Source organism: Pseudophryne corroboree, chromosome 12 (genome assembly GCF_028390025.1).
Source record: "Pseudophryne corroboree isolate aPseCor3 chromosome 12, aPseCor3.hap2, whole genome shotgun sequence".
Classification (NCBI taxonomy): Eukaryota; Metazoa; Chordata; class Amphibia; order Anura; family Myobatrachidae; genus Pseudophryne; species Pseudophryne corroboree.
In genome coordinates this window covers 160,295,270-160,322,071 of record NC_086455.1, presented here as the reverse complement: position 1 = coordinate 160,322,071, position 26,802 = coordinate 160,295,270, and the positions used below count along the sequence as shown (strand labels likewise).

General features: G+C 49.1%; 1 protein-coding gene across 2 annotated transcripts in view; it reads left to right on the top strand.

Annotated features, from left to right (window-relative positions):
* The window catches only part of LIN52 (lin-52 DREAM MuvB core complex component), a 38,384-nt gene extending 13,588 nt beyond the window's left edge, over positions 1-24,796 (top strand). For both annotated transcript variants that reach the window (XM_063948328.1, XM_063948329.1), the window contains exon 6: positions 24,371-24,796. In XM_063948328.1, coding sequence (XP_063804398.1) covers positions 24,371-24,426 — 56 coding nt within the window. In that variant the 3' untranslated portion in view covers positions 24,427-24,796. The remainder of the gene's footprint in view (positions 1-24,370) is intronic.
* The last annotated feature ends 2,006 nt before the right edge of the window (positions 24,797-26,802 follow it).

Here is a 26,802-nt window from a genome sequence, read left to right as displayed (position 1 = left end):
GTTTGAGAACCTCTGTTGTAGTGTAAGTTGTCTGTGTATGTAGGATATGCAGTGCAGTTCTTGTGCTAGACACAGGAGGGCGCCATTGCTTTACAGCTCTTGTTGGTGTCGTCTGCATTTTGAGTGTTTTGTCTTATATAATTCATAGATGTAAATATAGTGGGTTTATCAATTCTTTTATTTAACCATTGATGAAAAAAAACATTTTATTAGACTCATACATAGTGACAAGTTCATGTATCCCTCTCTCACGTGTTCTGTTAGTAACCAAATGAGATGTTTTATCGCCAATCAGTCAGAGAAATCCATCACACACACAGGAGCAAACACCAACTGCGGCTTTCATCCTGCTTTATAATCTGTGCGTTATTATGAGTGCCCCCCCCCCCCACCCCCTTGCTGAGGGTTAAAAGCTGTTCCTACATTATATTCTGTACATTATACACGGTGTATACCCCCGCTGAGGCTGTCACCCTGTTCCTGCATTATATTCTGTACATTATACACGGTGTATACCCCCGCTGAGGCTGTCACCCTGTTCCTGCATTATATTCTGTACATTATACACAATGTATACCCCCGCTGAGGCTGTCACCCTGTTCCTGCATTATATTCTGTACATTATACACAATGTATACCCCCGCTGAGGCTGTCACCCTGTTCCTGCATTATATTCTGTACATTATACACAATGTATACCCCCGCTGAGGCCGTCACCCTGTTCCTGCATTATATTCTGTACATTATACACGGTGTATACCCCCGCTGAGGCTGTCACCCTGTTCCTGCATTATATTCTGTACATTATACACGGTGTATACCCCCGCTGAGGATGTCACCCTGTTCCTGCATTATATTCTGTACATTATACACAGTGTATACCCCCGCTGAGGCTGTCACCCTGTTCCTGCATTATATTCTGTACATTATACACAGTGTATACCCCCGCTGAGGCTGTCACCCTGTTGTTGCATTATATTCTGTACATTATACACAGTGTATACCCCCGCTGAGACTGTCACCCTATTCCTGCATTATATTCTGTACATTATACACAGTGTATACCCCCGGATGAGGCTGTCACCCTGTTCCTGCATTATATTCTGTACATTATACACAGTGTATACCCCCGCTGAGGCTGTCACCCTGTTCCTGCATTATATTCTGTACATTATACACAATGTATACCCCCGCTGAGACTGTCACCCTGTTCCTGCATTATATTCTGTACATTATACACGGTGTATACCCCGGCTAAGGCTGTCACCCTGTTCCTGCATTATATTCTGTACATTATACACAGTGTATACCCCCGGCTGAGGCCTGTCAGACTTGCAGATGGCTCCGTGTACACGGTGGAAGCGAAAGTCTTCCCCTCACTGACAGGGAGTGGGCATGGTGCCATTCTATACTGGCAGAGCCGCCGGGTAAGCAGCTCTAATCGCCCGGTATTTACAGCTCTCTTGTTTGCAGTCTGCAGGCTGCTGCCGGTAGCACTTTATAGCCTCGCGCACTAAATCCTGGCTGCATTTTTATGAACACCTAAGATCTATTACTCCATTCTGGAAGAAGAATTGTCTGTGAGGTAAATCCTCTGCTACAAGCTGATGGCTGGATAGCAATGTCATTGGCATTATTCGCTGGTCCGGTGTCTGGACTGCAGCCCCCAGTGGGTGAGGACTCTGGGAGTTGTAGTGCACAGCTCCTGACCCGCACTAATTTCCCTTTCATGAATCTCTGCGACCTCCGCCTTTCACCGACGGACTGCGTATCGCCGGAGAGCAGAAGAGGACGTCTGATTTATCTCTCGGCAGTTCTGTAATTTTGTCTGGCTCTCTAAGGTTTCTGACACGTTGTAAATTTCCTGAACTTTTTCATTATCTGCAATTTCATTCTGTGCGCTGGATGGGATTGCAGAGGATTTTTGGATTTACAACAGGAATAAACATGAAGTCTATAAAGTTTGTGTGTGCAGGCGATTGTGCCGCTGTCAGCAGCCGCGCTGTGCCCGTTTCACCTCAGCCGGCCGAGTACAACCTCTCCGGCCTGAGCCGCGTGTAGTGCCTCTCTGATACACACATTCGTTATCCTCGTATATGTGTGTAGAGTCCATTTTGGCTGGACAGGGCCCAAAAATTGAAGTCTTCAAAAAAAAAAAAAAAAAAACTTGGGGTGCACAAAAAACATTGGAAGGGCCACCAGTCATACATGCTTGTATTCAGGGGGTGTATTTACGAGTCGGACGCTCAAAGGGACATTATTATTGGGTGCCTACTGCAAGCCCCCTCCTCTGGAATTCTTTTGAGAATACCGTCCCTCCAGCTACTGTACCTGTTTTTTTGTTTGTTTGGGTTTTTATATTATTTTAAATTTTTTTGGTGGGGAGGGGGCTTTTGTGGGCATCTATTGTGGGCTAAGGGCCTATTTTCCCTTGCTCCTGGACTGTGCACATGGCCCTTCTCCTGGGACTCCCCCCTGATGCATTATGGGGCATGTATTCTTTGGGGCTTATATAGGTTTGTTAGCAAAAAAAAAAAACCGCACACAACTGGGCAAAACCATGCTGCACTGCAGGTGGGGCAGATGTAACATGTGCAGAGAGAGTTAGATTTGGGTGGGTTATATTACTTCTTTGCATGGTAAATACTGGCTGCTTTTATTTTTACACTGCAATGTAGATTTTGGTTTGAACACACCGCACCCAAATCTAACTCTCTCTCTGCACATGTTACATCTGCCCCATCTACACTGCACATGGGGGGTCATTCCTAGTTAATCGCACACTGCTGATTTTCTCTGCGCTGCGATCAGGTCTCTACTGCGCATGCGTATGCACCGCAATGCGCATGCGCGTCGTACGGGTACAATGCGGATCGTTGCTGAGCTGTGGATTTAACGAAGAATTAATTCGCACAGCCGATCGCAAGGAGATTGACAGAAAGAAGAGGGCGTTTATGGGTGGCAACTGACCGTTTTCTGGGAGTGGTAGGGAAAACGCAGGCGTGTCCGGGCGTTTGGAGGGCAGGGGTGTGACGTCAATTCCGACACCAAAAAGACTGAAGTGATTGCAGCGGCTGAGTAAGTTCAAACCTACTCTGAAACTGCACAAAATGGTTTTGCAGAGCTCGGCTGCACATGCGATCGCACACTTGCAAAGCGAAAATACACTCCCCCGTGGGCGGCGACTATGCGTGTGCACGGCTGCTAAAAACAGCTAGCGTGCGATCAACTCTGAATGACCCCCCCCTGGTGGTGCCCATTTAGTGTGCTTTTTTGGTATGCTAACAAACCTGAATAAGACTTTGTTCTGCGTCCAAATAGCCGTGTCTGAATTGAGGCACAGGAAAGCTCTAATACAGCTGGACTGCTGGGTCGCCCCCAGCAAGTGGCGCCGCAAGGCACGTGGCTAGTGGGAGATCCAGCCCTGCTTGTATTAATCGATCAACATTTGTCGTCTGTGTCTGGAGTTTAGTCACGTGTGGTGGTCATGTGGGAAGATTTGTGGGGTGTGGAGGAGCAGAGCAGTGCTGAGAGGAGGAAGTGTGCGAGATCGGAGGTGGAAGAAGCTGGAGGCACGCCAGAGAACGGAGTTGTATGTTGCCAGTGGCATGTCAATCGGTGGCGGTGTGTGTAGCGGTGGAGGTGCCCGTTACATAATGTGTGTGATATGTAGTAACCTGTTAATTAATAAAACATGGCGGAGTGGTAGGGTCCTGTACCACGAGATCCTCACTAAATAACCTGAGCTGCCCGGAGGTTCTCAGGAGGAGGAACGGAATCCGGGGCAGATTCTAGCCTGGCCATGACATAATAATTAGAGATGAGCGGGTTCGGTTTTATTCGGATTTACTCTGTTCTCAAAACGGCATCTTATTGGCTCACGGACGTCACGTGTTTGGATAGCCAATAAGGAACATCCGGATAAAACCGAACTGGCGTTAATTCTGGCGTTACATTCGAACTCGCTCATCTCTAATAATAATGGGGCTGATTCAGAGGCGGCCACAGATCGGCTCGGTGCTGCGTCTTCGGTCATAGGGGATGTGAAAAGACATAATGCCACAGGAGCGCCTTTTGTAATGAGTTGCCCGACGGCGACCTCTCGTATCTACCGCGTTCATCCGAAGACGCAGCACCGGTCACACATTGGGACCTATGGTCGCGCCAACTGACCTGTAAACAACCCTAAATCCACACTGCGCCCACCACCGTTAGACCACCGCGTGCAGTGTGGCGCAGTCCACAAAACATCGGCCATTTTGCAATGGAATCTAAATCGCGTCCACCTCTGAATGCGGGCCCTGTGTGTACATTCCTGGGGCAGCGCAGGAGAGGCCGGGGAGAGGCCGGCGGCACATTAGCAGGGGCTGAGAGGGATCTCATCCTCTGTGTGACAGATAGAGGCCATTTATATGCTGATGAGATTGCGGGGAACGTCGTCGTCTGCTCACCTGCTGCATGCTGGAAGTTGTGATTACACAGATCTCCTGGGGGCTGTCCAGCTGTCATGTGCGGGGTGAATTGGAGATGAAGGCCAGGGGGGGTCCTGGCTGGGAGGGGGCACGTGGCGGCCTCAGCTGCTCCCACTGACCTAATGAATTGTCCTCTTCCCTGGGGACAGCTTGTGGCAGTGCGGGGGCCACCTCTGCATGGCTCCGACGCGTGCCGCACACTCCCTGCAGCTGGGGTTTGTCACATCACTCTAACAAGCTGTGTAACGAGCCGGCTGGTAATGACCGGTGATTGGGTCTCTTACCAGCTCTAGTGACCTCTTATAGAGAGATGGAGGCATCATCCGCACCTGCTGTCAGGCTGCCCCCAGCAACAAGTGCTGCTGTAATATACAGGAGGAGCAATTCATGTTATATATCTCATTTTTATACTAATATCTATCTATATAATATATGTTTCTTATATAGAGCAGCAAATTTCGTTGCGCTTTACAATTGGCAACAGCAGTGATAAAACAAAACTGGATAATAACAGTCAGACATAGAGGTAGGAGGGCCCTGCTCGCAAGCTTACACTCTACAGGGAAATATTATTTATAATATAAAATATGCACAGTGCGAAATATAAATGTACATATGTATGAGTGTAACGTTGCTGATCTAACCATTATTGAGGTTTTTCCACAGTCCGACGTTGCCGTTAAGGCGATTAGTAAAGGTTTTTGACACAAGGTGACCGCACTGCTCGTGTGAATAATAAGGGTTCTGGTGCAGTATGGTAACGTTGCGGCACGGGGTCACCTCGCTGCTCATCTGAATAATAAGGGTTCTGGTGCAGTATGGTGGCGTTGCGGCACGGGGTAACCTCGCTGCTCTTGTGAATAATAAGGGTTTTGGTGCAGTATGGTGGCGTTGCGGCACGGGGTGACTGCGCTGCTCATGTGAATATTAAGGGTTTTGGTGCAGTATGGTGGCTTTGCGGCACAGGGTGGCCTCGCTGCTCATGTGAATAATAAGGGTTTTGGTGCAGTATGGCGTTGCGCACAGGGTGACCTCGCTGCTCATGTGAATAATAAGGGTTTTGGTGCAGTATGGCGTTGCGCACAGGGTGACCTCGCTGCTGATGTGAATAATAAGGGTTTTGGTGCAGTATGGCGTTGCGGCACGGAGTGACCTCGCTGCTCATGTGAATAATAAGGGTTTTGGTGCAGTATGGTGTTGCGTCACGGGGTGACCTCACTGCTCATGTGAATAATAAGGGTTTTGGTGCAGTATGGCGTTGCGCACAGGGTGACCTCGCTGCTCATGTGAATAATAAGGGTTTTGGTGCAGTATGGCGTTGCGGCACAGAGTGACCTCGCTGCTCATGTGAATAATAAGGGTTTTGGTGCAGTATGGTGTTGCGTCACGGGGTAACCTTGCTGCTCATGTGTATAATAAGGGTTTTGGTGCAGTATGGTGTTGCGTCACGGGGTGACCTCGCTGCTCGTGTAAATAAGGGTTTTGGTGCAGTATGGCGTTGCGCACGGTGTCACCTCGCTGCTCATGTGAATAATAAGGGTTTTAGTGCAGTATGGTGGCGTTGCGGCACGAGGTGACCTCGCTGCTCATGTGAATAATAAGGGTTTTGGTGCAGTATGGTGGCGTTGCGGCACGGGGTGACCTCGCTGCTCATGTGAATAATAAGGGTTTTGGTGCAGTATGGTGTTGCGTCACGGGGTGACCTCGCTGCTCATGTGAATAATAAGGGTTTTGGTGCAGTATGGTGTTGTGGCACGGTGTGACCTCGCTGCTCGTGTAAATAAGGGTTTTGGTGCAGTATGGCGTTGCGCACGGGGTGACCGCACTGCTCATGTGAATAAGGGTTTTGGTGCAGTATGGCGTTGCGTCATGGTGTCACCTCGCTGCTCATGTGAATAATAAGGGTTTTAGTGCAGTATGGTGGCGTTGCGGCACGGGGTGACCTCGCTGCTCATATGAATAATAAGGGTTTTGGTGCAGTATGGTGTTGCGTCACGGGGTGACCGCGCTGCTCATGTGAATAATAAGGGTTTTGGTGCAGTATGGTGTTGCGTCACGGGGTGACCTCACTGCTCATGTGAATAATAAGGGTTTTGGTGCAGTATGGTGTTGCGTCACGGGGTGACCTCGCTGCTCATGTGAATAATAATGGTTTTGGTGCAGTATGGTGTTGCGCACGGGGTGACCGCACTGCTCATGTGAATAAGGGTTTTAGTGCAGTATGGTGTTGCGTCACGGTGTCACCTCGCTGCTCATGTGAATAATAAGGGTTTTGGTGCAGTATGGTGTTGCGTCACGGGGTGACCTCCCTGCTCATGTGAATAATAAGGGTTTTGGTGCAGTATGGTGGTGTTGCGTCACGGGGTGACCTCGCTGCTCATGTGAATAATAAGGGTTTTGGTGCAGTATGGTGGCGTTGCGGCACGGGATGACCTTGTTGCTCATGTGAATAATAATGGTTTTGGTGCAGTATGGTGGTGTTGCGTCACGGGGTGACCTCGCTGCTCATGTGAATAATAAGGGTTTTGGTGCAGTATGGTGGCGTTGCGGCACAGGATGACCTTGTTGCTCATGTGAATAATAATGGTTTTGGTGCAGTATGGTGGTGTTGCGTCACGGGGTGACCTCGCTGCTCATGTGAATAATAAGGCTTTGTCGTCCTATACTGTTACCTCACTGACTTCTAATCGTGTGATTGGACCAGTATGATGATGCCACTATGGCGATGAAATACTGTTGTGGCGCAAAGTGATGCTCGCAGCATATGCGTTTTGGCGCAGTATTACATTGCTGAGGCGATTGATGAGGCTTTTAGCGCGACGTGACGCTGGTTCCCTGACAGCAAGCAGTGTGACGGCGTCCCCTGGCTGCTCTATCCTGTTGTATCCGCCATGTTGTTCGGTCATTTAATCGCCAGCGGACCACCACTCTCTCACCGAGCTACCTGGGGGTTTATTAGAGCCACTTGATAAATCCGGAGCAACAGCAGTATTCTTAACACAAACATTTCCATAAGTAAATTAAGAATTCATTGGCTTCTTCTGGCTAATCATAGGCGGCTGTTTAAGAAATGAATTGTGACTGATTACCTATTAATATGGACGCCTCAGGAATTCACCCCGGGGGACGCAGAGCAGTGAAATAGAGAGGGTCTCGTCCCCCTGGGAAATCAGATCCTCATGTCTGCAGCTTAAATATCTCGCTCAACTATCAATAAGGAGGTAATTGAATTTTGAGCACAAACATGATGCCCGAAGGATGACAGGGAAGGGGGGGGCTGTCTCTCTGGGCCGCTTTACACCTCTTCATTGAAGATAGATGCTAAATCCATGAAATAAAGATTAGAGCGTGCCCGGATGTGTGCAGGGGGAGGAGAGAGGAGACGGCCCCCTCCAGAGGACCCTGCCAGCCTCCCCATTCATCTGCCTCTTGCTCCATACTCACAGCCTCATCAGGAGCTTAATCTCCAGTCTTACTAGGGGCTAAAGTCCTACCCCACACTGACTGCACATACCACACACTGACTGTACACATCATATACCACACACTGACTGTACACATCATATACCACACACTGACTGCACATACCACACACTGACTGTACACATCATATACCACACACTGACTGTACATACCACACACTGACTGTACACATCATATACCACACACTGACTGTACATACCACACAGGGACTGTACACATCATATACCACACACTGACTGTACATACCACACACTGACTGTACACATCATATACCACACACTGACTGTACATACCACACAGGGACTGTACACATCATATACCACACACTGACTGTACATACCACACACTGACTGTACACATCATATACCACACACTGACTGTACATACCACACAGGGACTGTACACATCATATACCACACACTGACTGTACATACCACACACTGACTGTACACATCATATACCCCACACTGACTGTACATACCACACACTGACTGTACACATCATATACCACACACTGACTGCACATACCACACAGGGACTGCACACATCATATACCACACACTGACTGTACATACCACACACTGACTGTACACATCATATACCACACACTGACTGTACATACCACACACTGACTGTACACATCATATACCACACACTGACTGTACATACCACACACTGACTGTACACATCATATACCACACACTGACTGTACATACCACACACTGACTGTACACATCATATACCACACACAGACTGTACATACCACACACTGACTGTACACATCATATACCACACACTGACTGCACATACCACACACTGACTGTACACATCATATACCACACACTGACTGCACATACCACACACTGACTGTACACATCATATACCACACACTGACTGTACACATCATATACCACACACTGGCTGCACATACCACACACTGACTGCACATACCACACAGGGACTGTACACATCATATACCACACACTGACTGCACATACCACACAGGGACTGCACACATCATATACCACACACTGACTGTACATACCACACACTGACTGTACACATCATATACCACACACTGACTGTACATACCACACACTGACTGTACACATCATATACCACACACTGACTGCACATACCACACACTGACTGTACACATCATATACAGTACTGCACACTGTACACATCATGTACCACACACTGACTGTACACATCATATACCACACACTGACTGTACACATCATATACCACACACTGACTGTACACATCATATACCACACACTGACTGTACATACCACACACTGACTGTACACATCATATACCACACACTGACTGCACATACCACACACTGACTGTACACATCATATACAGTACTGCACACTGTACACATCATGTACCACACACTGACTGTACACATCATATACCACACACTGACTGCACATACCACACACTGACTGTACACATCATATACCACACACTGGCTGCACATACCACACACTGACTGCACATACCACACAGGGACTGTACACATCATATACCACACACTGACTGCACATACCACACAGGGACTGTACACATCATATACCACACACTGACTGTACATACAACACACTGACTGTACACATCATATACCACACACTGACTGCACATACCACACACTGACTGTACACATCATATACAGTACTGCACACTGTACACATCATGTACCACACACTGACTGTACACATCATGTACCACACACTGACTGTACACATCATGTACCACACACTGACTGTACACATCATGTACCACACACTGACTGTACACATCATGTACCACACACTGACTGTACACATCATGTACCACACACTGACTGTACACATCATGTACCACACACTGACTGTACACATCATGTACCACACACTGACTGTACACATCATATACCACACACTGACTGCACATACCACACACTGATTGTACACATCATATACCCCACACTGACTGTGCACATCATGTACCACACACTGACTGTACACATCATATACCACACACTGACTGCACATACCACACACTGACTGTACACATCATATACCCCACACTGACTGTACATACCACACACTGACTGTACACATCATATGCCACACACTGACTGTACACATCATGTACCACACACTGACTGTACACATCATATACCACACACTGACTGCACATACCACACACTGACTGTACACATCATATACCCCACACTGACTGCACATACCACACAGGGACTGTACACATCATATACCACACACTGACTGTACACATCATATACCACACACTGACTGTACACATCATATACAGTACTGCACACTGTACACATCATGTACCACACGCTGACTGTACACATCATGTACCACACACTGACTGCACATACCACACACTGACTGTACACATCATATACCCCACACTGACTGCACATACCACACACTGACTGTACACATCATATACCCCACACTGACTGCACATACCACATACCACACACTGACTGTACACATCATATACCCCACACTGACTGCACATACCACACACTGACTGCACATACCACACAGGGACTGTACACATCATATACCACACACTGACTGTACACATCATATACCACACACTGACTGCACATACCACACACTGACTGTACACATCATATACCCCACACTGACTGTACATACCACACACTGACTGTACACATCATATACCACACACTGACTGTACACATCATGTACCACACACTGACTGTACACATCATATACCACACACTGACTGCACATACCACACACTGACTGTACACATCATATGCCACACACTGACTGTACACATCATGTACCACACACTGACTGTACACATCATATACCACACACTGACTGCACATACCACACACTGACTGTACACATCATATACCCCACACTGACTGCACATACCACACAGGGACTGTACACATCATATACCACACACTGACTGTACACATCATATACCACACACTGACTGTACACATCATATACAGTACTGCACACTGTACACATCATGTACCACACGCTGACTGTACACATCATGTACCACACACTGACTGCACATACCACACACTGACTGTACACATCATATACCCCACACTGACTGCACATACCACATACCACACACTGACTGTACACATCATATACCCCACACTGACTGCACATACCACATACCACACACTGACTGCACATACCACACACTGACTGTACACATCATATACCCCACACTGACTGCACATACCACACACCGACTGTACACATCATATACCACACACTGACTGCACATACCACACACTGACTGTACACATCATATACCACACACTGACTACACATACCACATACCACACACTGACTGCACATACCACACACTGACTGTACACATCATATACCACACACTGACTGTACATACCAGATACCACACACTGACTGTACACACCCGATACCACACACTGACTGTACATACCAGATACCACACACTGCACGCACTGACTGCACGTACCACACACTGACTGCACATACCACACAGGTACTGTACACATCCTATACTGCCCATAGTGACACCAGATACCACACACTGACTGTACACACCAGATGCTGCATACTGACTGTACACAACAGATACCACACACTGACTGTACACAACATATACCACACACTGCCTGTACACAAGATACCACACACTGCCTATACACAACAGATAGATCCCACACACTGACTGTACACAACAGATCCCACACACTGACTGTACACATCATATACCGCACGCTGACTGCACATACCAGATACCACACACTGACTGCACATACCAGATACCACACACTGCACACACTGACTGTACACACCCGATACCACACACTGACTGTACACACCCGATACCACACACTGACTGTACACACCCGATACCACACACTGACTGTACACACCCGATACCACACACTGACTGTACATACCAGATACCACACACTGCACGCACTGACTGCACATACCACACACTGACTGCACATACCACACAGGTACTGTACACATCCTATACTGCCCATAGTGACACCAGATACCACACACTGACTGTACACACCAGATGCTGCATACTGACTGTACACAACAGATACCACACACTGACTGTACACAACAGATCCCACACACTGACTGTACACATCATATACCGCACGCTGACTGCACATACCAGATACCACACACTGACTGCACATACCAGATACCACACACTGCACACACTGACTGTACACACCCGATACCACACACTGACTGTACACACCCGATACACACTGACTGTACACACCCGATACCACACTGACTGTACACACCCGATACCACACACTGACTGTACACACCCGATACCACACACTGACTGTTCACTTCATACCAGATACCATACACTGCACACACTGACTGTACACATCATATACCACACACTGACTGCAAATACCACACAATGACTGTACACATCATATACAGTACTGCACACTGTACACATCATGTACCACACACTGACTGTACACATCATGTACCACACACTGACTGTACACACCAAATACCACACACTGACTGCATATGCCACACAGTGACTGTACACACCAGATACCACACACTGCACACTGACTGTACACATCATATATAATACTGCACACTGACTGCATATACCACACAATGACTGTACACATCATATACAGTACTGTACACATCAAAAAACACGTACTGACTGCACACACCACACAATGTACATATCATATACCACACACTGACTGCACACATCATATACCACACACTGCACACAGCACACACTGACTACACATCATATACCACACAAAGCACATACCATGCACACATCATATACCACACACTGACTACACACATCATATACCACACATTAACATTACACACTTCACACACCATGGGCCTAATTCAGACCTGTTAGCTGTTGTGTCGAACGACTGCGCAGGCGTACAGATCGTAATGCGCACACGTGAGGTCAAAATGCAAAATAAATCTGTGTCTTATTTTGATTGCTAGGCGTACGCAGGCTGATTGACAGGAAGCGGACGTTTGTGGGTGGTAACTGCCCGTTTTCTGGGAGTGTCAGGAAAAACGCAGATGTTCCCAAGCGTTTTCAGGGCGGGTGTGTGACGTCAACTCCGGCCCCGATCAGCCTGATTCTATTGCACTGTAGGAGTAAGTCCTGGGCTACGCACACACTGGAGAAATCATTTGATGGTGAATGAGGTGTGAACGGATTTGCAGCTGACCGGCGTTCGCAGAGATTTTTTCGCACGGCGTACGCAGACTTGCACGGGGCGGATTTTCACTCTGTCTGGGCGGTGACTATCTGATCGCAAACCTCTGCAAATTCACAAAGGAGCGATCAGGGCTAAATTAGGCCCCATAAACCACACACTGACTGTACGCACCACATACAGACTACACATCATATACTGCACACTGACTGCACACCACACACTGACTGTACGCACCACATACAGACTACACATCCTATACCTCATCTGACTGTACACATCATATACTGCACACTGACTGCACACCACACACTGACTGTACGCACCACATACAGACTACACATCATATACTGCACACTGACTGCGCACCACACACTGACTGTACAGATTGTATACAGATGTGTCCTCATACATCTTGCCTCAATACGCCATGCAGCGGGAGCAAAACAATGCAAATAGGACGCACAGGCAGACTGCTGATTAAAATGATTATTATTATTTGAAGGTTCTTATATAGCGCAGCATATTCTGTTGCGCTTTACAATTGGAAACAACAGTTTATAAGACAAACTGGGTAATAACAGACAGACATAGAGGTAGGAAGGCCCTGCTCGCAAGCTTACAATCTATAGGGAATTAGCTAGCTATAGCATGCCTATATTGTCTGTGCATCTGCGGTTGTATCTGCATACAGAATGCGTAGCATTACATATGCAGATACAGCTGCGGTCACACTCTGCCGCATATCCTTTTCATCAGCATAAGCTGCTTGTGCATCCTATTTGCATTGTTTTGCCAATAAGACGCATTGTAATGGAAAAAGACGCATGTAAAGGTGTGCGGCACTACTTGGCATGACTGGAAGAGCTGTATAATGAGCAGGGAGGCTAGATGTAAGTGGACACATATGTACCACATACTGACTACACACACCACACACTGACTGTACACATCATATATTACGCACTGCAAACACCACACAATGACTGTACACATATACCACACACAATGAATGTACACACCATATACCACACACTGACTGTACACATCTTATACCCCACACAAGACTGTACACATCATATACCACACACTACAAACACCACACAATGACTGTACACATCATATATTACGCACTGCAAACACCACACAATGACTGTACACATATACCACACACAATGAATGTACACACCATATACCACACACTGACTGTACACATCATATACCCCACACAAGACTGTACACATCATATACCACACACTACAAACACCACACAATGACTCTACACATATACCACACACAATGAATGTACACATCATATACCACACACAATGAATGTACACATCATATACTGCACACTGACTGTACACACCACACACTGACTGTGCACATCATATACCACACACTGCAAGCACCACACAATGACTGTACACATATACCACACACAATGAATGTACACATCATATACTGCACACTGACTGTACACACCACACACTGTACACTAACCATACACTGACACTGCACATCATACTGCACACACCACACACTGACTGTACACATCATATACCACACACTGCAAGCACCACACAATGACTGTACACATATACCACACACAATGAATGTGCACATCATATACTGCACACTGACTGTACACACCACACACTGACTGTGCACATCATATACCATACAGACTGTACACACCACGTACTGTATACATTTACTGTACCACACAGTACACATTGTACACTAACCACACACTGTGCACAACACACATTGGGCCTAATTCAGCATGGAACGCAGGTACGATTGTGTTAACATGCTGAAGCCCAGTGAAGTGTGCGCACAGTGCAATAGCGTCTCACTTGTTCGCAGGGCGGGAGTGGGCGTCGACACAGAGTTTAAGGGGTGTCACAGCGGCATAATGTTATTTAGCATAACAGCATTAATGTTTTCTAGGTTCCAGTCCTGCGCAAGCCTGTGTGTGAGAAGGGTCAGGGCCTGTGTGGGACGAGGGTCTGGGGCCTGTGCAGCCCTGTGTGGGACGAGGGTCTGGGGCCTGTGTGGGACGAGGGTCTGGGGCCTGTGCAGCCCTGTGTGGGACGAGGGTCTGGGGCCTGTGTGGGACGAGGGTCTGGGGCCTGTGTGGGACGAGGGTCTGGGGCCTGTGTGGGACGAGGGTCTGGGGCCTGTGTGGGACGAGGGTCTGGGGCCTGTGCAGCCCTGTGCGGGACGAGGGTCTGGGGCCTGTGCAGCGCTGTGCGGGACGAGGGTCTGGGGCCTGTGCAGCCCTGTGCGGGACGAGGGTCTGGGGCCTGTGCAGCCCTGTGCGGGACGAGGGTCTGGGGCCTGTGCAGCCCTGTGCGGGGCGAGGGTCTGGGGCCTGTGCAGCCCTGTGCGGGGCGAGGGTCTGGGGCCTGTGTGGGCTGAGGGTCTGGGGCCTGTGCAGCCCTGTGCTGGACAAGGGTTCAGGGCCTATGTGAGACAAGGGTTCGCGGCCTTTGCAGCCCTGTGCGGTACGAGGGTCTGGGGCCTGTGCAGCCCTGTGCGGGACGAGGGTTCAAGGCCTGTTTGGGCTGAGGGTCTGGGGCCTGTGCAGCCCTGTGCTGGACAAGGGTTCGGGGCCTGTGCAGCCCTGTGTGGGACGAGGGTCTGAGGCCAGTACAGCCCTGTGCGGGATGAGGGTCTGAGGCCTGTGTGGGACGAGGGTCTGGGGCCTGTGCAGCCCTGTGCGGGTCGAGGGTCTGGGGCCTGTGCAGCCCTGTGCAGGATGAGGGTCTGAGGCCCGTGCGGGACGAGGGTCTGGGGTCTGTGCAGCCCTGTGCGGGACGAGGGTTCGGGGCCTGTGTGGGCTGAGGGTCTGGGGCCTGTGCAGCCCTGTGCTGGACAAGGGTTCGGGGCCTGTGTGAGACAAGGGTTCGCGGCCTGTGCAGCCCTGTGCGGGACGAGGGTCTGGGGCCTGTGCAGCCCTGTGCGGGACGAGGGTTCAGGGCCTGTGTGGGCTGAGGGTCTGGGGCCTGTGCAGCCCTGTGCTGGACAAGGGTTCGGGGCCTGTGTGAGACAAGGCTTCGGGGCCTGTGCAGCCCTGTGCGGGACGAGGGTCTGGGGCCAGTACAGCCCTGTGCGGGACGAGGGTCTGTGGCTTGTGTGGGACGAGGGTCTGGGGCCTCAGCAGACCTGTGTGGGACGAGGGTCTGGGGCCAGTACAGCCCTGTGCGGGATGAGGGTCTGAGGCCTGTGGGGGACGAGGGTCTGGGGCCTGTGCAGCCCTGTGCGGGACGAGGGCTCAGGGCCTGTGTGGGCTGAGGGTCTGGGGCCTGTGCAGCCCTACGCGGGACGAGGGTTCAGGGCCTGTGTGGGACGAGGGTCTGGGGCCAGTACAGCCCTGTGCGGGATGAGGGTCTGAGGCCTGTGGGGGACGAGGGTCTGGGGCCTGTGCAGCCCTGTGCGGGACGAGGGCTCAGGGCCTGTGTGGGCTGAGGGTCTCGGGCCTGTGCAGCCCTACGCGGGACGAGGGTTCAGGGACTGTGTGGGATGAGGGTCTGGGGCCAGTACAGCCCTGTGCGGGACAAGGGTTCAGGGCCTGTGTGGGACGATGGTCTGGGGCCTGTGCAGCCCTGTGTGGTACGAGGGTCTAGGGCCAGTACAGCCCTGTGCGGGACAAGGGTTCAGGGCCTGTGTGGGACGATGGTCTGGGGCCTGTGCAGCCCTGTGTGGTACGAGGGTCTAGGGCCAGTACAGACCTGTGCGGGACAAGGGTTCAGGGCCTGTGTGGGACGATGGTCTGGGGCCTGTGCAGCCCTGTGTGGGACGAGGTATATCTATAGCTATAGCTCCTGATTATTTTGTTAAGCTTCATTTGAATAGACAGGACTGGGGGAAATTAATCAATCCAAACGCAATTAGCATCATGTTTAACCCAGTGATGGACGTCTCAAGGTGAGGCCACCAGCGCCCGTCCCTCATTAGTATTCTGTCCAGTCACTGAGTTACTATCTATCCAGCTCTTTATCCTGCGCCCGTACAGAGTGTGGTGTCCTGTGTGTGTGTGTGTGTGTGTGTGTGTGTGTGTGTGTGTGTGTGTGTGTGTCTGACCTCCTGTCCCTCCGTGTGTGTGTGTGTGTGTGTGTGTGTGTGTGTGTGTGTGTGTGTGTGTGTGTGTGTGTGTAGTGTGTGTGTGACGTGCGACTCGCAGAGTTCTGGGCGTGCAGTCTTGGGGGCCTGATTCAGTAAGGATCGCTATTGAGATTGAAATAGCGATTATCTAAAAACTGCTACTGCTAAAACTTGCATATGAAGAGCCGCCCGGAAAGGGAAAAGACGCCCGCTGCTGCATTTGCAAATTTGTGTATCCAGTTGTATAACTGTGATCCATACGCAGAAATCGAGCACCGTAGCGGTTGACCCATGCCTACTCAAGTAATGCAATTGTGGGCGCCATGTTTTTCAGCGCAGCAATTGCAGCTGACGTCAGACGCAAGCCCCAAAAACAATGCACCTGCTTTTTCCCGCAACCACTCCCCACAAACGCCATGTTGCCTCCCACATCCGGTCACTTCCTGTCACACTTTGTGGTTGTATTCACTGGGCCTCGCACTTTAGTCTTTGCGTTCGCAGTGCATGCAACGCTTGCCGATAATCGAACGATTTGCATTTTTGCAATTTAGCGAGTTAGGCCCTATGTATGTATATATGTACGTCTTAAGCATTTTGCAGAGTGTGGCCTGGTGTGTGCACACTGCTCCAAGAATGTGGTCCGTCTGTGGAAGAGGCCAGTCACTAAGGGGGTCATTCTGACCCGATCGCACGCTGCAGTTTATCTCAGCAGTGCGATCGGTCAGTACAGCGCATGCGCCGAAGGCCGTCGTTGCCTAGCGATCACCTCTGCCTGATTGACAGGCAGAGGCGGTCGCTGGGCGGGAGGGGGCAGGACGGCGGCGTTAAGCCGCCGTTTAGGGGGCACGGTCCGGCCAACGCAGGCGTGGCTGGACCGTTGGGGGGTGGGCCGCGGCGGCTGCGTGACATAACACGCAGCCGCTGCGACCCGGGGCAGTGAAAAGGTTCTCCCGGCCAGCCGCTGGAGCTGCGTTGGCCCGGAGTTACTCCTGAAATGCAAAAGCATCGCACAGCAGCGATGCTTTTGCACTTCTGCGGGGGGTAGGCCGGCACTGACATGTGGGGCGGACTAGCCCTGTGCTGGGCGTCCCCCCGCATATCTGTGTGTTGTAGCGGTGATCAATTTAGCACAGCTACGATCAACTCGGAATGACCCCCTAAGAGTGTATCTTGTATTGCTCCTAGTGTGTGTGTTGGAGGGTGTATTTCCCACATTCCTGTGTACACGTGGCCTGTTTGTGTGGCCATGTGCATTTGTTTTGCTCTCAATTGCCAGTTTTGAGGCCTAATTCAGAGCTGATCGTAGGCGTGTGCGAAAAAACGCACATATACGATCAAAATCTCTGACATGCAGGAGAACGCCCAGCACAGGGCAAGTCCGCCCCTCAGGCCAGGCCCTAAACCCCCCCCCCTCCCCCCAACAGAGGTGCAAAAGCATCGCACAGCAGCGATGCTTTCGTACCTGGCAGGTGGCTCCCTGCCCACGAGCCTAGCTGCGGAGGCAGGTGGCTACCCACCATGTTTTTGGTCGCAGTGGCTGCATGACGTCACCGCGACCTGCCCCAGTAACAGAGTAACAGTCTGGACACGCCTGCGTTATCCGGACCGCGCCCCTTAAACTGAGCATCGACGCCCACAAAACGCGGTGTCGACACCCCGTTCCCGCCCCTTCAAGGTCTTAAACTGCGTTCAGCAGAGAACGCAGTTTAGGACCTTGCACATGCGTACGAGCATTTGCAGATGAGCAACAATCGCTACCTAGCGATTTTTGTTCATCAGCGACGGGGTCTGAATTAGACCCTTGGATGGCTTTGGCTTAGAGTGGGCCCTGATTCTGAGTTGTGAGTAAAACAAAAGAACTTTGCACCTTGGGAGACACGTGTGCCAGCTCACATCTAAATTGCAGTGTAAAGGGCCCCATACGCTAGAGCGATAATGCGCGATTTCATCCGATTTCGGGTATTCGGCCCGATATATCGGATGAAATCGGGCATTTTTGAGGTGTTTCCGATCTGATCCGATGCGCGTTCCCGTGAGCATAGGATCGGATCCTCCAGATTGAACGTGCTGCACTAGCGATTATGTCTGACCTCGCAGGTATGGCTGGGATCGCCCAAGATACATCGTATGCAAAAGGACAGCATACGATGTATCTTGGGTGATCCTGCCGGCCGCGAGGCTGCCGGGGGGGTGATTGCCTGCGACATGACAGTCGGACATGTTAAAAATAAAGCTGTTCAGCATTTCTGGGCTACATGCAAATGCCGCCAGTATTTGCCCTGCATGCACAACGCTAGATGTATTAGCACCCCATGCGTTACAGTATGGTGTGTCGGGGTCCGCAGTTACTTGCCGCTCCCAGAATGCTGTAATCGGTGTTGGAGGATCTGTCATCCAGCGTTAGATCTGTGTCCAGTTGCCGGTGTAGTCGGTTGTCCTCTTTTCATGTGTTGGAGAGAATAAGACTTGCGGTGGTGTGTCCTGCTCCCAGCTCTGTAATGCTGCTCTAGGAATACACAACGCAGACACTGCTCTCTAAGGGGATTTTGGGAGCAGCATGTGTGAATTTGTTTCAGAAGTCAAAAATGAACAGATGTTGGTATAAATTACCTCTGTGTCTGACGTCTTGCAAATTAAAACCACGCTTGGCATCACTAACCGTCTCACCAGGCTGGGGAGGGAGAGAGGCTGGGGCGGTGCTGGAAGCCTGTACTGTAAGTCAGTCCTGCAGAGGAGTAGCAAAGGGGTGAGGTATATGAATTATAGTGAGGCTTCAAAATGATACCTCATCCGGCCTCCACTAGCAGATAACTAGATATGTAGCCTTCACCATAAGGATTGTGGTGCTGAGATCCATCACCCGGCCTCCACTAGCATATAACTAGGTATGTAGCCTTCACCATAAGGATTGTGTGCTGAGATCCATCTCCTGGCTGCCAGTCGCATATAACTAGGTATGTAGCCTTCACCATAAGGATTGTGGTGCTGAGAACCATCATCTGGCCTTCACCGTGAGGATTGTGGTACGGAGATCCATCACCTGGCCTCCACTAGCATATAACTAGGTTTGTAGCCTTCACCATAAGGATTGTGTGCTGAGATCCATCTCCTGGCCTCCACTAGCATATAACTAGGTATGTAGCCTTCACTATAAGGATTGTGTGCTGAGATCCATCTCCTGGCTGCCAGTCGCATATAACTAGGTATGTAGCCTTCACCATAAGGATTGTGGTGCTGAGAACCATCATCTGGCCTTCACCGTGAGGATTGTGGTACGGAGATCCATCACCTGGCCTCCACTAGCATATAACTAGGTTTGTAGCCTTCACCATAAGGATTGTGTGCTGAGATCCATCTCCTGGCCTCCACTAGCATATAACTAGGTATGTAGCCTTCACCATAAGGATTGTGTGCTGAGATCCATCTCCTGGCTGCCAGTCGCATATAACTAGGTATGTAGCCTTCACCATAAGGATTGTGGTGCTGAGAACCATCATCTGGCCTTCACCGTGAGGATTGTGGTACGGAGATCCATCACCTGGCCTCCACTAGCATATAACTAGGTTTGTAGCCTTCACCATAAGGATTGTGTGCTGAGATCCATCTCCTGGCCTCCACTAGCATATAACTAGGTATGTAGCCTTCACCATAAGGATTGTGTGCTGAGATCCATCTCCTGGCTGCCAGTCGCATATAACTAGGTATGTAGCCTTCACCATAAGGATTGTGGTGCTGAGAACCATCATCTGGCCTTCACCGTGAGGATTGTGGTACGGAGATCCATCACCTGGCCTCCACTAGCATATAACTAGGTTTGTAGCCTTCACCATAAGGATTGTGTGCTGAGATCCATCACCTGGCCTACACTAGCATATAACTAGGTATGTAGCCTTCACCATAAGGATTGTGTGCTGAGATCCATCACCTGGCCTACACTAGCATATAACTAGGCATGTAGCCTTCACCATAAGGATTGTGTGCTGAGATCCATCACCTGGCCTCCACTAGCATTAAACTAGGTATGTAGCCTTCACCATAAGGATTGTGTGCTGAGATCCATCACCTGGCCTACACTAGCATATAACTAGGTATGTAGCCTTCACCATAAGGATTGTGTGCTGAGATCCATCACCTGGCCTCCACTAGCATATAACTAGGTTTGTAGCCTTCACCATAAGGATTGTGTGCTGAGGTCCATCACCTGGCCTCCACTAGCATATTTCTAGGCATGTAGCCTTCACCATAAGGATTGTGTGCTGAGATCCATCACCTGGCCTCCACTAGCAATAACTAGGCATGTAGCCTTCACCATAAGGATTGTGTGCTGAGATCCATCACCTGGCCTCCACTAGCATATTTCTAGGCATGTAGCCTTCACCATAAGGATTGTGTGCTGAGATCCATCACCCGGCCTCCACAAGCATATAACTAGGTATGTAGCCTTCACCATAAGGATTGTGTGCTGAGATCCATCACCTGGCCTCCACTAGCATATTTCTAGGCATGTAGCCTTCACCATAAGGATTGTGTGCTGAGATCCATCACCTGGCCTCCACTAGCAATAACTAGGTATGTAGGCTTCACCATAAGTATTGTGTGCTGAGATCCATCACCTGGCCTCCACTACCATATAACTAGGTATGTAGCCTTCACCATAAGGATTGTGTGCTGAGATCCATCACCTGGCCTCCACTAGCATAAAACTAGGTATGTAGCCTTCACCATAAGGATTGTGTGCTGATATCCATCACCTGGCCTCCACTAGCATATAACTAGGCATGTAGCCTTCACCATAAGGATTGTGTGCTGAGATCCATCACCTGGCCTACACTACCATATAACTAGGTATGTAGCCTTCACCATAAGGATTGTGTGCTGAGATCCATCACCTGGCCTACACTACCATATAACTAGGTATGTAGCCTTCACCATAAGGATTGTGTGCTGAGATCCATCACCTGGCCTCCACTAGCATATAACTAGGCATGTAGCCTTCACCATAAGGATTGTGTGCTGAGATCCATCACCTGGCCTCTACTACCATATAACTAGGCATGTAGGCTTCACCATAAGGATTGTGTGCTGAGATCCATCACCTGGCCTCTACTACCATATAACTAGGCATGTAGGCTTCACTATAAGGATTGTGTGCTGAGATCCATCACCTGGCCTCCACTACCATATAACTAGGTATGTAGGCTTCACCATAGGTCATGGCTTTGGTTCCCCCCAGGGCTTTAACTGTGTTGAGTTTGTATATTCTCCCCGTGCATGCGTGGGTCTCCTCCCGGTACTCCGGTCTCCATCTGGTGCCTCTTCTGCGATATGCACCTTTGAAGAAGTGTGAAGTTAAGGAGTCTTGGCGTTGAGCCTCGTCATTTAGCTCCTAGGCCAAAGGCACTTTACAAGCAGCCAAATCGCCCGTTCCATACTGTAATGGTGGAATCCAACGAGACTGCCCAGTCCTCGTACACCCAGAATGGACGCTGCACAGTGTGGAAGGAGTCCCTGCGACTTCCAGTGACCCACATGTTGCGATTACAGCGGGCTAATCCGTCGACCGTAAAGCGGGGTGGGAATACTCCTGTGGGGTGTCTTCCACTTTACAGATATTATCCGGGTCACTTTTAAGGCTTTGAGATTAGGGGCTGATTCTGCTTCGCGTGGATCTCTCTGTGCACGGTTTCCGTTGGTGAGTTTTGTGCTCGGATTATGAGCAGAAGTGACTATTAGCATTTTTGCGTATACCTGTCCTATTCTGAGTCAGTCGCAGCTTATCTGGTTCTGTATTTCTTGTGAAATAGGGTGGGAACTGTGCAGTGGCACGTTTCTGAGCCGTGTGTACGGTGAGGGACGCCTGTGCCTGATAAACCTCTTGCACTTATCACGGGGCTGCTGCAAGTACAGAAACTAATGACTGTTGCTGCGGGTGTGGTTCGTTTTATCGACAGTGTCTAGGTCGACAAGGTTTAGGTCGACCACTATAGGTCGACAGTCACCAGGTCGACATGGATGGAAGGTCGTCAGGGTTTCTAGGTTGACATGTGCTAGGTCGACAGGTTAAAGGTCGACATGAGGATTTTTTATTTTTTTTATTTTTGTGTCGTTTTCTTCGTAGCGTGACCGGGATCCCAAATTAGTGCACCGCGTCCCCTCGCATGGCTCGCCATGCTTCGGGCATGGTGCCTTCGCTTCGCTACCGCTTCGCTTGGCACACTTTACCGTTCCAATCGTAGTCCACGTGGATCGTTAAGTATGAAAAAATCAACAACAACAAAAAGTGAAAAACTCATGTCGACCTTTAGACCTGTTGACCTAGCACATGTCGACCTAGAAACCCTGTCGACCTTCCATCCATGTCGACCTAGTGACTGTCGACCTATAGTGGTCGACCTAAACATTGTCGACCTAGACACTGTCGATCTTCAGACCGGATCCCGTTGCTGCAGCCGGTGTAAAATCAATGGGCGACATTGGTTTCCACTTGCGCACGTATGATTCGCACTCCCAGGCTGGTTGTGTTAGGAGGGAGGAGCTTTTCTAAACAGTCTGCCAGTGACGGGCATGCTCAGAGATGTGCACTGTGTGGATTGGTTGATAGTCACACAGAGGCGGAGCCTGGGGTGTCGCAAGAACTCCTGCAGAACCCATTTTTTCACTTGCCCCAACTCCCAGCCGGATCCTAGAGATGTGGGTGTAGATCCAGGTCTCTGTAATGGAGTTTGGGGAGGGTAATATTTTACTTTATACCAGTGCTGCAGTGTATTGTCGGCTGAAAAGTGCATCTTATTTTAATCATTTGGATCTGGAGAGGCCGGTGTTTGGGTTTAGTAGTACTTTAATATAAAAATGATTACCGTGAATTGTATAACGACAAAGTAGTAGCTCCAATAAATTCATATGCAGCAAACATTTAACTTTACTATTACGCATCCGTGACGCAGGTAGCATAAAATGAAATATTCTGAGAAACCGCTCTCCCTCCCGGCACGCCTGTCCCATCACTATTCACCCATCCTCTCTTCTTTTACAGCCCGAGAGATGACTCGCGGCAAGTTCCTAAATATCCTGGAGAAAGCCAAGAAATAGCCACCGCCAGCCGGCAGGACGCTCAGCCGTCGGGGATACCCATAATGCACCGCAGCAAACTTAAAAGATTGATTTTGAAATTGTTGTTTTTGTAAAAATTTTTATTTTATCCCCCAAGTGAATTTAACTTAAGTCGCAGTTACTGACACAAAACCTCTGCCCCGTATGTCTCTGTCTCACCTGTGTGTGGCGCTTTGTACTGTGTCCCTCCTCATAGAACCCTGGAATTTGTTTTCCGAAGTGTTTCTAAGTCTATGTAGCAGCAACATAGTGATGAGTTCCCGATGTCGGACCTTTTTATTCTCTGCTCCTTAACTGTAATAATCTCCCACCTATACATTGTAATAAAACGAGCAAAGGTTTTATATTTCTTGACCGCTGTGTCATTGCACGTGAGAACAAGGACTCCCTCGCCAGGGTATTTTGCTTGACCGCTCCTCGGATGTGGGCGTCTGTTCCAGTCACTAATTATTTTTCACGTTCCGTTGCTACAGACGATGTCATGGAATATATGCCGCCCGTGCATACAGTACAAACAAATGACACATTGCAGGAGTAGATTTATAGTACATGGGACTAAAGTAAGTGGTCTGCAAATATACCGTGCTCCTCCATTCTTAGGCCAATAAAATACGATGTGATAAACGTGCAAGGAAATCATTATACACAAATATCTTCACTGTGGGAATGCTGTAGATTGGTGCTTCTCAAACTCGCTCCTCAAGATGCACTTACAGTCCAGGTTTTAAAGATATCCCTGTTTGAGTCCGTGAAGGTCTCGGTTGCCTCTAAGGTTTATGGTGGTGGAACATTGGGGCACAGGACTCTCTAAATTGTCCTCAGAGTTGAAGACTGACATTCTTGTTGGACAACTGGTGCAATGAGTAGAGCAGCGGTTCTCAAGGCACACTAACAGACCAGGTGTTAAGGATAGCAATACTTGAGCGCATGTTACTTAATGCCTCAGTGATTTAATCACCTGTGCTCGATCATGGATATTCCTAAAACCTGGACGGTTAGTGTGCCTTGAGAACAGAGGTTGGAAATCACTGCGCTATAGTCCCCAGAGCCACATCCAGCTGACCCTCTGTGTGGAAGTAGCCTGAGGCGGTTCAGCTAACATTACATTTGCCCATTTAATTGTTTTAACATCTGAGCTTCAGGACAAGTCTATAACGTCTCAAACATCTGTAAACCTCAAGGGACAAGGCCTTGAAATAATTTTTCATCTACAGTACAACATGTTTTAGACGTATTTTTTTGTTTTTATTTGTTTTCTTTACTTGTATCAAGTTTCAAGAGGTCCCAACGAAACCTCTGGCTCCCTTTGTGAGGTGCCTCATTGCTGGTGTCTGCCATGTAATAGTAGCATGTAAAACATTTGGAAAAGTACGTACTGCAGCATGATTTGATTGTGGATCCTGGGCCTGGATAGATGTTTTGAATGTCTGGAAAAAGCTTTCCGCTAATCCATTGGTGGCTGGGTGGCATGGTTCTACTCCAGCATCTGTGGAATCATTCTTGAATGAATGGATGTACATTATTTGCCACATATGATGTGGTCCTTTCCTATGGGTGTGATGGAGCCAGTGGGGGGGATATTTTGAACCATTTGACAAGTGATTTGATCATTGATTCCAAGCCACCGTGCACAACCTACACCTCAGGCCTTCATCTTGACACTGCCAAGGTAGGCTTTGTGCCAGAAGTCCAATAATGTTGTGCAAAGCTTGGTAGACACTCTTTCTCTAGAACCCATTAACGTTCTTTGACCCATAGATGGTTGATCATTTCTTGCTTGGGTATCCGGGGTACAATACGTTGCCATGTGTCGGCCAACCTTTAGCTGTAATAATGTCTTTAGGTCATTTCTGGTGTCTTGGTTGATGGCAGTATTAGTTATCGGTTGCTGCACTCCCACTATTGAGTGATGCATATGTTCTTACTCCATATGGACAGACACATCAGCTTAAGTGTGAGACGCCAAGAATGAGGACCATTTTTTGATCAGACTAACCAGAATGTAACCCTTGTCAGTACTGTCCAAGCATAAGGACACTGTTGATGATATCTTTTATGTTCAGTCTGGTTCCCATAGTGGTGAGGCATCAGCAGAGCAATCTCTAGATGGTCACCAGCACCTTTATCGATATCTGCTTATATGAGAGTCTGTTATGTCTCCAGTGGTAGCAGGTATCCTGTGAAGAGCTTGGTGGACAATGGAGCATAAATGACATCCACCAATGACTGTCCTCTGGAGCGACCAGCAATTCTGGTACAACATGGCAGAAGCTGACCAAGGTAATCCCTAAAAGTCTTTGGCCAACGGTCAACTAGTAACCTAATGTCCATAAGTGATAGCTCCTTTAGGGAATA